This window comes from Hyalella azteca, unplaced genomic scaffold (genome assembly GCF_000764305.2).
Source record: "Hyalella azteca isolate HAZT.00-mixed unplaced genomic scaffold, Hazt_2.0.2 contig9708, whole genome shotgun sequence".
NCBI classification, from domain to species: domain Eukaryota; kingdom Metazoa; phylum Arthropoda; class Malacostraca; order Amphipoda; family Hyalellidae; genus Hyalella; species Hyalella azteca.
The window spans coordinates 825,883-838,027 of NW_025939770.1; the positions used below are offsets into that span (position 1 = coordinate 825,883).

The following is a 12,145-nucleotide window of genomic DNA, read 5'->3' on the forward strand; positions in this document are numbered from 1 at the left end:
TAATTTGAATACACTTTTCATTTTTCAAGATTCAATTTCTTGTCAAGCAGATGACAAGACTTTTGACTAGCATACAAATTCGTTTTTAATCTTCTAAAGGACGCTTTCAAAATGCTGATAGAACATTTCTTGTGGTCAAGGTTTATAGTATGAAGTAGCTAGTAGAGTCCTGCTCATTAATTTCTTATAAGAAGCAGAAACTTATTGCCACATGCTTTGAAATATCTTATTAATGCCTCTATCTCCCATGCATCATACACATGTTTAAATTTAATCGCGATTAGATAGATGAGTTCTGAAACACATGGAAATAAAATTTAAATTTAGATTTTTCTTTTGTTTTATGACAAAGGCACAAGCATGTGAACATGGATTTGCGTGCAACTTGCAGGAGGCAGACTTGGCCATTGGTGACCTGACCATCACCTACGAGCGCGAGCAGGTGGTCGATTTCACGATGCCCTGGATGAACCTTGGTGAGGCTTCGTTAACCTTAAGAAATCTCATGTTTAATTCACCCATGAATGAATAAGAAACATTAGTCATAGAGTCGCTATCGAATACATGTGCCAATTGTGCCATTCACAATCAAAGCATGATTTATAATAAGTAATTACGTATTTTTACCTCAATGAATTGTAGTCTACTTTGAAAATGTCCAGAATCTCTGCTGCATACTGCGCTGTTTTTAAAGCGCATCAGAGTAAAAGCTGAGTTGGGTTTATGGAAATATTTACATTTATATTTCATTCTATTCAAAGAGTACGAAGAAATGCAAAATGAAACATTCGTATATATACGTTATTTATCTCTCAAATTCGTGCCGCACACAAAAACAGTATTACATTATAATACCGATTCACAAGATTTACAGCTTTAATCCTAGCTCCGAATTATGATTCAATCATTGAAAATATGTTTGTTTGACTGGCGTGTTTCAGGCATCAGCATCCTGTACCGTCGCGTCAACAGACGTGCTCCTAACTTCTTCAGTTTCATGGCGCCGCTCTCCCTGGACGTGTGGCTCTATATTGCCACGGCTTACCTGGCGGTGTCCCTCCTTCTGCACTGGCTCGCCAGGTATGCTGCTTCTATTAATTTTTAATTAACAAATTATGGGACTTCAATTTTAGCGACCTTTTTACAATACGGCAAGTGTATATCTTCTCTTTAAAGAAAGCTGATTTCTGTGTATCATGAAGTATGTTACCAGCAAAATGTATCTATTTATCATATTAATGTATCTGCAGTGCAGGATTTGTTTGTTCCGCACTATGACATAAACCGCACCAATACTATTTCTTCGGCTCTATGCTCGCTCTAAGGAAGAACTTGTGGCTCCTGAAGGCGCCACAAGTTCGCATTCAGCGGCGTATTCGGAAATTCAATCTCCTGCTCAGGAATGCAGGGCGCACATTTTTCCTCTATCTAATGAACCCGCATGGCGCACAGATTTGACCTTTTTTGTAATCTCTTTTTATGACCGACATAAAAGTGACGGTGTCTAGCAGCTGGAGGCGTCCAACTTACCAGGAACATTTTTGAGATAATAAGTATTATAAGGAAGCTCTAATTTATAAGAAAGCTCTTGTAGGAGCCGATGGCTTAATTCACTTTTGTGGGTTGTGATTTCGTTGATGGAGCAAACGATATTAGTGATTATTATCAGAATGTCCCAACTAAAATTATACTACTTATATTATAGAGTAATAACTTATTGTGCTGGTTTTAGCACTGAGTTGAGCGTTGTTGATGGAGCTCAAAATGTTAAATTGTGGATGACTGTCCTATTGGATTTAAATATTATGGCAAAAATCTCTCTCATTTGTACATTAAGGTTAATATACTCTCGTTATAACACCAGTGCCTTTTCGTAAGTTTGAGTTATCCCAGTAAAAACACCTTTCTGACGAGTGCATATGTGAAATAAAGTAGCAGAGCAATTTAATTTGAAGACATTTTGTTACCGTACGTTTAAAAAATAATAATATTCACAATTCTTCGAGTCTATTGATAAAATTTCCAAAAGTTTTAACAAATAAAAATCCAGCAACGCACTTGTCACCATGAATCAGTTTCTCGTATGTGCTGATATATAAAACATAGCTGATATATAATATAGCTGATACATAAAAACATAACATGCATAACATTTCTATGACTTTTTAAATTTCCGAAACTTTAAGTTTTTAAAGTACTTATTGACATCATTGTATACTACTGGCGATGAATGTATCTCTCAAGGCCCTTCCACTGAATAGTTCAGAAAAGCCGCTCATGACCTCAATCTTAGATATGCAATCTTCCGGCAAACCCGCGTTATCGGCAGAAATTATTAATAAAACTTCGTCACATGTACTATGGTAATAGAAGCTATGTACAATGGTAAGAAAAAATGTAAAATACCACACATAAATCTCGACTTATTTTCGGACACGTCGTGAATTTAAAATTTCAATCAAAATTCATAGATTAGTGTAGTATCATTTTCATCGTAGTTAATTACGGATCATTTCAATTGGTAACACATGTGATAAAAGTTTAGACCAAGAATATGTATGTATGTGTACAGTATGAATTTTCTGCTGAAGCAGAATGGATTCAAAAAATTTGAAACCAGCATTAATCAAAATTTTTAAGACCAACCATACTTACCACAGCATTGATTAACAGATATTTAACTTATAAATAATGTCACTCTGTGATGTAATCCCGTACCAATTAATGCCCCATGAATGCCATTACGAGGTCACGTTGAAGGTGACTGTAATCTTAAATTAATAATAAATACATTTATTCGTATGGAATCTACGTATTGCGCCGCTGCTCCTACGTCGCTCTCAATGCAGTTTTTCCAAACCATATAAAACTGCGGCTCGTTCTATGTCTTCAAGTGTACCTCCTTCAATCAGAGACGTTCTCTGCAGAATCCAGGCAGTTCTTCACTCTACAGGTCAACTGAATCTTGGTTCAATTGACTGGCGAAGCGAATTACGTATGCATGTGTTGCTCACAAAGGCCAGCTTTTGTCCGAAGAAAAATAAATCATGTGACAGGCTCGGCCAGTTTTGGAAAGTTCAGGATCTCATTTATGTTGACTTTCAAGGAAGTTTTTCTAACTGCATTATACAATTTGTCATCGTTGTTGACATAGGAGAGAAAGTAGGGAATTTAAAAGGAAATTGCGAACTTGCTTCACTCAGAAAACGATTCCTAAAAGGAAAAATTATTTTAAAAAGAAATTTGTATAAAATTCAAGTTTAATTTAAAATTTGCTTCAAACCACGAAACCAAGAAGTAAATTGCTTATAACGTTATTAATTAATTATTATGTGATTGTTTTCACTTAGTTTTAGCATTAATATGAATATGTCGGTATGGTGCATTGGAGCTTTTCATGCGAAAGATCATCCTATAATATAAAAAGCTTGGAAACATTTATTTCACCCAGAATCTTAAATATTTTTAACTTGTTCATAAATGTTTTATACGGTGAGTGCGACACGGCCTAGCGGTGGGTTGCAAAGTCTTTTTTTCCGGACAAATTCCGCAACTTAGTTTTTTAATTGCGTTGTCCGGCAAAAATGTTATGACGTCAGTACTTCCTTATTAAATTTAGAAATGTACCGAAATAATAAAAATTTCAATTTTACACCGGAACCTATAAATTTTTTTTCGTAAATATTGAATTATAGGCCTTTTTCTGCGGACTTGGCGTTTTTAGGCCATTTGGCAACCCTGGTGGGTCGTCCCGCACTCAACGTGTTAGCATTTTGGCGCACAATAAATCCATTTACAGAATTCCATAAATTCCTGGAATTTGTATGGTTTTTCTTTTGTGTATAACATACGGAAATTGGTTTGTTACTTAGGTAGTTACATTTCAGAAGGCAGAAAGCAAAATCGTTTTGATTTTTTATATTTTCTCCCATTATTGTCTTAAATTAAGTACGTTGCAGTTAAATTGGATTAGCAGGGCCACGCAAGAAATTTTTAAAACTCCAGATATTTAAACCGAAATATCAACTTTATATATTTTGATTATATGAATTTTGCCTGGAAAAGAATTACTCCGTACGAGGATAAGAGCAACGACAAAGGATCCGAGGGACCGAGTTCCGTCCCTCAATTCAACCTGGGCAACTCGCTGTGGTTTATCGTGGGCAGTCTCCTGCAGCAAGGCACTGAGCAGCATCCGAGGTGAGCGTTAATGACAATTTTATGCGTTTATGATAACAATAACATGGCTAAATGTTTAGGTACAGAACAGGTATAGCCTATAGGGGGTACAAAATTTAGCTGAGATCGCCACATTGACAGTGCGCTCCCAGCCCTGTTGGTTGTAGTATCCATGCCCTAATCTAATCAGCACCTTCATGATCTCCCATGTGAACGAAGGATAGAAACCTGTGATGCTTGCATGCAAGTGATTAGAGATGAAGTGTAGATAAGTAAGTTGAAATTCAAATTAGAAAATTACGAAATTGATCTTAGCAAACATTAATGGTTATATTGGAATTCTTAAGAGTTTATTACAAGGCATTTGAAATGCGACTGATGTAGCGATGTAAGATAATCATCATTAAGTTTAATTAAGAGAAGATGAATACAAAGTACGTGTACGTAGGCTAAAATAATAGATGAATTGTAAGGGAATGCACAAAAATCTTTAGTTTAAGTTTAAGAAATTTAACATGGAGATTGATGATGACCCAACTCCTTACATTCACTGAAAATAATTATATAATCGAATTCCAATCCAAATTATTACTTTAAGGATCTCTATCGTCAGTATAAATAAGCTTGGGTACCTACGGTTCTCCACAGGGCATACTCAACAAGAATATTAGCAACGCTGTGGTGGTTCTTCACGCTGATCATGATCTCGTCGTACACGGCCAACCTCGCAGCGTTCCTGACCGTCGAGCGCATGGTCTCTCCCATCGAGTCTGCCGAGGATCTCGCGGCGCAGACCAAGATCAAGTACGGATCCCTCTATGGCGGATCCACGTGGAATTTCTTCAGGTTAGTGCATGATGGTAGAGACGAATATAAGCGCATGGTCTCTCCCATCGAGTCTGCCGAGGATCTCGCAGCGCAGACCAAGATCAAGTACGGATCCCTCTATGGCGGATCCACGTGGAATTTCTTCAGGTTAGTGCATGATGGTACAGATGAATATAAGCGCATGGTCTCTTCGGGTCTGTCGATTAGGCCAAGATAAAGTACGAATCACGTTGTGGGGGCCCACGTGGAATTTCTTCAGGTAATGTTTTGACATCATCACAAATATTTAGTACTATCTTATGGCTTATATTGATTCTTGTAATTGATCAATAAAATTGATTTTATTATCAATGAATACTGCTTGATCAAATTATATTCGACTTCAACAGAAAGTAGTTCGAGTATAAGTATTTATATGGAATTGAGAAATCTTAATAAATATTCAATTATTAATTAATTTAAAAGTATGGTGGAATCCAATAATATTTGTGGCAAAAAATTTCAAGAATTGGAAGTTTCTCAAAGTTCGTTCGAAAAAAGTAAAGAATTAGACTTGGAAGTTGTAGTTGGGCCCTAGGGCCAGAAAGATTGTAGGTGGCTCATCGATGAATCGCCACTTCTGTCAGCGCTTTATAAAGAACAGCGAGGGTGAGAAAACCTGAAGCTGCTTTCTCAGTTTGGGTTGAAAGCAATAATTGACACGTCCCGGTCAGGGCTTCGATTTTGATTGGGGACGAGTGGAGTTAGGTTTACTAGAAGGTTTACATTGGGAATGAAAAAATTATACTAGTTTACAAAAATTTTACTTTATGTTCGAAAATTCTTCAGATATAATTTCTAGTTTTATCAAAAAGCCTAAATTTATATCAGTTATTAGTTTCATTCAATTAACAACGATTTTTCTGTCCAATTTATTAGCACATCGAAAGTTCCGACGTACCAGAAGATGTTTGCGTTCATGGAGTCTCAGAGGCCGTCAGTGTACACGAGCAGCAACCAAGAAGGAGTGGACCGCGTGCTGCGTGGCAACGGCCAGTACGCGTTCCTCATGGAGTCTTCCAGCATCGAGTATGTGACGGAACGAGACTGTCGCCTCACGCAAGTGGGAGGGCTGCTCGATGCTAAAGGTTACGGCATCGCTCTGCCATCGGGTGAGTCCATACATCGATAATTATTAAGACATAACTAGTCAAATTTTTTGTTAAAACTTATAGACGCGTGAGTTCATCCACCGAAAATTAAGACTAGACTAGTCACCTTTTTTGTTATACTTATAGACGCATTAGTTCATCCACCGAAAATTAAGACATAACTAGTCAAATTTTTTGTTATACTTATAGACGCGTTAGTTCATCCACCGAAAATTAAGACATAACTAGTCAAATTTTTTGTTATACTTATAGACGCGTTAGTTCATCCACTGATAATTAAGACATAACTAGTCAAATATTTTGGTATAACTTATAAACGCGCGAGTTCATACACATTAATTAATCTTTCATAGAATAACTTTGAGACCGGTATGTTTATCGTTAAAAATCAGAAGATTAGTACAGAAACTTATCTGTTCATCTTTAAGAGCAAGTTCTGAAAAGTAGATTGCGTCACGACTATGACATCTGATGAGCCTAGACAATAAAGTCGAACCATTTTCACAATATTCGGAGTATTTTTATACATATGTTTGAGACAGTTACAGTGCAAGAGATTGCGGCTTAGTTATGCCATCGAAAACGAATGCCCAGACATGACTATTATTCAGCCAATATTTTCAACGCTATTTAATGCTTATTTCAAAGTTTTACATCATTTGCCAACACAAAAGAGCAGAATGAAAGAACGTTCATAATTTGATTGTACGTTAAAATATAAAATTTATTTCTGTGAAAAACTATTGCACCAGCAAAATGTGCAATGAATTACCATAAGGAGACATGAAAACAGCCCACCACTAAACACTTGAAATTATAACCAAAAATTAATAGTTAATACACGCACTATATTAACGATGATTGTCGAAGTAATTTTTGGAATGAAAGCTAAATCTTTCAATTTTAGCATTGAAAGTAAAGGAAGTTATTTGTAGAGTAAAATTTTATCTATCAATTTAATTGTTACAATTAAAATTAGTTATTTGTGAAATAGGAGATTCGCCGATCAATTGAATGTTGAAAGTAGATCAAATAATTTTCCCCATAAAAATTTAGCCAATTAGTTGAATTTTTTAAATTAGAATGAATTATTTATGGAATCGGAGTTTCGCCTATCAATTTATTTGTAGCAATTAAAATGAGTTATTTGTGAAATGGAAGATTCACCGATCAATTGAATGCTTAAAGTAGACCAAGTAATTTTTCCTGCAAAAGTTTAGCCAATTAATTTAATTTTCGAAATTAGAATGAATTATTTATGAAATTGGAGGTTCCCCTCTCCATTTAATTGTTGCAATTATAATGCGTTATTTGTGGAATTGGAGTTTCGTCTATCAATCCACCGGTAATTGTAGCTATTATAATGAGTTATTTATGGAATTGGAGTTTCGCCTATCAATTTAATTGTAGCAATTATAAAGAGTTATTTGTGGACTGGAAGGTTCGCCGTACCGCGCGCTGGTGAACGACGCGGTGCTGCGGCTGCAGGAGTCCGGCAAACTGCGCGACCTGCGCCGCCGCTGGTATCGGGGTGGGCATGGCCGCTGCCGTGCTGGTCGCGCTCACTGAACTCTTCTGGAGGACGCGGGCCGTGGCCGTACGCCAGCAGGTGACAATGGACTTGGGGCCGTACTATCAAAAATATAACTCAGTACTCACTGCAGTGAGTGAAAGAGAGCGCATTTTCTCGTTGACGAAAATGTGAAGTCACGGACGGACAGACAGACGGACAGACGGACGGAAATGGCGAGCACAACAAAGCATTTTTTCCATAAATGAGAAAATGCGCTAAAAAGCGGCATAAGAACGCATAACGGATAATTTTTAGCCTATGTATTGTGGGTTTCGCTTGAAATGCAATCGGCAATTGGCTGACGGATTTTCGACCTCCTAACGATTTTTGATTATGAGGCCCCAGAGTGTGTCAGGACTTCTGGTGCAACCAAACGGTTGTTGGGCAGCTGAAGGTGAAAGTAGAGCATATAACACATCAGGATTATGGAGGAGGCAATTGTGCTTCGGCTACAGCTAAATAAAAAAGTGACTTGGGTACTGAGAAATTTCGGAGAGCGTGATAAATGGCTGGCATCCTAAACGGAAATGAAAGATATAAAGACTTTTGAAGTACCGGGCAGTGACAGCCAGACATCTGATAGTGATAGAGGACCCATGTGGCCAATGCTTCAGCAGGTTAGGCACAAATTTCACCTATCGACAATTTAAGTATAGTTCGACTACGCCAGCATTCTTAATGTTTTGTATACTAGATTGGGACTTGATAGTTTGGTTTACGGTCGATGGCGTCTGAGAAATTATATCAATTTGAGGTACTATGCTAAGTTTCTGTCACAAGGAACAAACGAGTTAACATGGCCAAAGAAAGCATCCAACCCAGCGACTAGGCGTCTGCTGTCTGGCAGACATCAGTAGCTGGAGCATATGGAGGATGCCATGTTGATGACCACCGAAACACAAAATGAATTATCTGGAGATGCATCTTAGCGATTGAGGAAGAATAAACGCCTAATTGTTTACCAGGGAAATAATTGCATAAATAATGAATAGTATCATCAACCTTTTTCTATTTTAATGAATTGTTCATTCTGATGAGCTATAATGCATTTTTTTTTTGAAATTTTACCTAGTCATACATCACATATAAAAAAGCGATGTATTCTGAGCCAGAGCCTAAAACTTGAATCTAGATCGTGACAAGGTTGAAAAGACCTATTCGTGTGGTAGTCTTATCCTCGCAGACTCGAACACGTGATTATCATGAGATCCAATTTTATGTTTTTCAACTTCTACAAATTTTTGGGTGCAGGTTCAGTTTATTTATTGTTTAAATTTATAATCAGTCCTCCAAAAGACGAGTATCGGCGAACTTGCATCCGTTTTTTGCAGGTCTCATTTTGGTCGGAGATGAGTCGTTCATTGCGCAATGCATTTTGTTGTCCTTCGGTCGGCAAGAAGCTCGATGCTGACCAGTCCAGGTCGTCGCAGTCGCCTTGCGACATTGACTTCGTCGTACCAACTTTGGACCTGCCTCAGTTGTCTGAAGCTCAGTCACCGGCTGCATGCGATGGTTCAGGATATTGCACCAAAATGCTGCAGCAGATTCCTCCCGTACATCATACTCAGAGTAGTAACTATAATCAACACCTAATGCAGCTAAGACAACCAAGTGATGTTACTTATCTGCACCAAAACCCTCATGAATCGAGATTGGACGTCGACCAGATGACCTCATTCGGGCACTTTCAAGTAAGTTCCTATGCAACACGTATTACTTTACCCCAAAATTTCTCTTTGTAATTATCACTTCATCATTATTTGTTGGTCTATCATTATTACTTTCATTTCGTACCATTTGCTGAAGCACCGATGTATGCAAAACGCTTTTTAAAACCCAAAAAGGAAAAACTCGCAATTTCATACCTGAACTATTCACGCTTACCGCGACTGTTGAGGAAATGCTAATGGACTCCTCTAAGACTGAACATTTTTTAAGGTGAATCAAAGTTAGCTATCCATATGAATAATTTCGTTTTCAGATTTATGCTGAAGAAGAAAAAATGTCATTGTGGAGGAAGTAAATCATTCATTGTAAACTTATCTCGACAGCAGGAGCCCACTTCTAGCCACGCCCCTCATTGTTCGCAACGACTTGCGTCTCCCATGGACACATATACAATTTCGCCAACCACGATAGGAGCAACGACGATATCCAGAGTCCAGACGAGCACCTTCAAGGATCCAAGCCCGGCCAGCCATATCTCGATTTCTAAAATGGGAAACAATTCATCGACACTACCAAGAAGAAACATCAATGACACGATTTATTCCTCAGAAATGGGGAATTTGACATCAGTGTCGCCAAAGAATCGTACTGGCTTAACATCATCTTCTTCTAGAACAAATTTATTAGCGGAACATTCGGCGCAAGGCGTCAAATCTGTGGAGCCTTTGAGCAGGTGCCCTGAAATGAAGGGTCCAGATCTCACTGAAAAATTTGGTGTTCCACCTCCTCCGGCCTCGATTCTCTTGTAAAATGATGGTCACAAATTGGATTGTGTTGCGTCCTTTAAATGTGATGTTTATGTATGTATGAAATCTAGATTGTAAATTTTCAGATGAACGTAGTGAGACCGCCGAAAGATCAACAAACATAACAGCTTGCGATGAGCAAAAACTTTGCCATACGTTTCTATACGTTAACTAAATTACAGAATGCTTATTCGTGAAACTCTTAAAGTAATAGGTCGAACTTTATTCTTTCATTTTTTCAAATACTACATTCCATATTTCACATTTTTGTCCATTCCCAGTCAATATTAACAACCTTTCCTTAATTTCACTGTTCGTTGCGAAAAATTATATATATCTACTACGTTTTAAATGATTGTTTTAATAGGACGACACCTCTTTGGTTTAACAAATATGTGTAGAAATTTTCAGTGTTGACTAGCTAAAATACGTGTTCCTCTATTAGTGTTGCACAAAAATTTAAAGTTGGAATTGATTATTAGGAAATTTGTGCGAACGTCTTTGGCATTCATAAATTTGAGAACAAAAATCCTCAGCTCCTAAACTAATGATCTTTAACTTAAAAAGTCTGCTTGAATTTATACTTAATGCTTATAATAAATAAGCCTTAATAGATTTTCAAACTATTTAAAAACATAATTTGTATTCTTTCTTGTCAAATGAGCAGAAAAATAATGAAATTAATGAAACCTGCCTAAAAATTACAAGTACCAATAAATTCTTCACCCACACCACCAATAGTGAGCAATCTGATCATAGCATCTGTGTTCACCAGATTCTCCCAATATGTCAAAAAACAGTTCACGGTGTTAATAAAAACGCGTGTCCTCTAATGGTATATTTATCCTGTTACTACAATTTGATAAATTTGTCTCTGTAGCAATATTTTCATCCAGAAAATTAAGGTTAGGTTGATGGTAACAAACGCTTTCAAGTTTTTGACTTGTGTCGCGATCTATTCAGAACGAGTCTTTTGTACGCTTATTGGATGAATATTCATGCTGCCGGCTCAAACTCCGTAACCTCACATGCAAATCAGTCAGCATTATTCAGAATTGTTATCTGTCCGGAGGCCTACAAAATGAATAGATTACTTCCCCTATGTGTTAGCAAGCCATAATTCTTGAATTATTCTTCAAATATTAGGCAGAATTATTGGTGCACGTGAATTTCTTCCTATAAAAAATTTCAAAAAACTGTCAGGAAATTTTTTATAGGTATAAATGGATAAAGTTGATGGTAAAATGACAGTAATAGAAAATTTTCGAGTAATAAACTATACAATTCCATTGTTTCAACAAGAGAGCAGCAAGGTCGAAAAAAATAGCTTAAAATCTCGGTGAATCCACAAATGGTTCAATTTTGGACCCAATACGAGCCATAGCACAGATTTCTACAGAATTCGTTGCCATATAAAGTAAGTAACAGTCGGGATTAATAGAGAATATAAAAGACAATGTGTATTGGTAGCCAGAGACTGCGAGTGACGTTTGAATCAATTCATGTTGTCCAGAATTCTTTCATGATCTTTATGGGATTACGTGGTGAAACATCGCTGCAAGTATTCAAATAAAAGATTAAAACTAAAGTTAACTTGGAAAATTTCGCTTCTTTCTAATCAGAACACAGTGCTTCAATTATTTATTACCGAGCTTAATATTTCAGTGCCATGCACTGCCTGCTCTACGCAGTCAGGAATCTATCTCTTTCTTTAGCGATAAAATCTAACCGTTAATATTGACGGTTAGCAGTTCTTCCTGTAATCATTTAGAACACACACTACGTGAATTCAGTGTAGCCATGAATCTTGCAAGCTCCTTTTCACCCATACGTAATGATGGATCCAGATTTAGTCCCTTGATTCCTGGTGACTCTATATTAGAACTGAGCTCATAACCCCAGGCCATGAAATCAGAGATGAGGGCATTCACTACAAAGAC

At 37.1% G+C, this 12,145-nt stretch overlaps 1 protein-coding gene across 1 annotated transcript in view; it reads left to right on the top strand.

Moving 5' to 3' along the window:
- The window catches only part of LOC108665607 (glutamate receptor ionotropic, kainate 2), a 79,532-nt gene extending 68,504 nt beyond the window's left edge, over positions 1 to 11,028 (top strand). The window contains exons 15-22 of the mRNA XM_047882126.1: positions 392 to 476; positions 942 to 1,080; positions 4,066 to 4,200; positions 4,828 to 5,025; positions 5,926 to 6,158; positions 7,600 to 7,767; positions 9,063 to 9,422; positions 9,783 to 11,028. Of these exons, the coding sequence (XP_047738082.1) occupies positions 392 to 476; positions 942 to 1,080; positions 4,066 to 4,200; positions 4,828 to 5,025; positions 5,926 to 6,158; positions 7,600 to 7,727 (918 nt within the window). The 3' untranslated portion in view covers positions 7,728 to 7,767; positions 9,063 to 9,422; positions 9,783 to 11,028. The remainder of the gene's footprint in view (positions 1 to 391; positions 477 to 941; positions 1,081 to 4,065; positions 4,201 to 4,827; positions 5,026 to 5,925; positions 6,159 to 7,599; positions 7,768 to 9,062; positions 9,423 to 9,782) is intronic.
- The last annotated feature ends 1,117 nt before the right edge of the window (positions 11,029 to 12,145 follow it).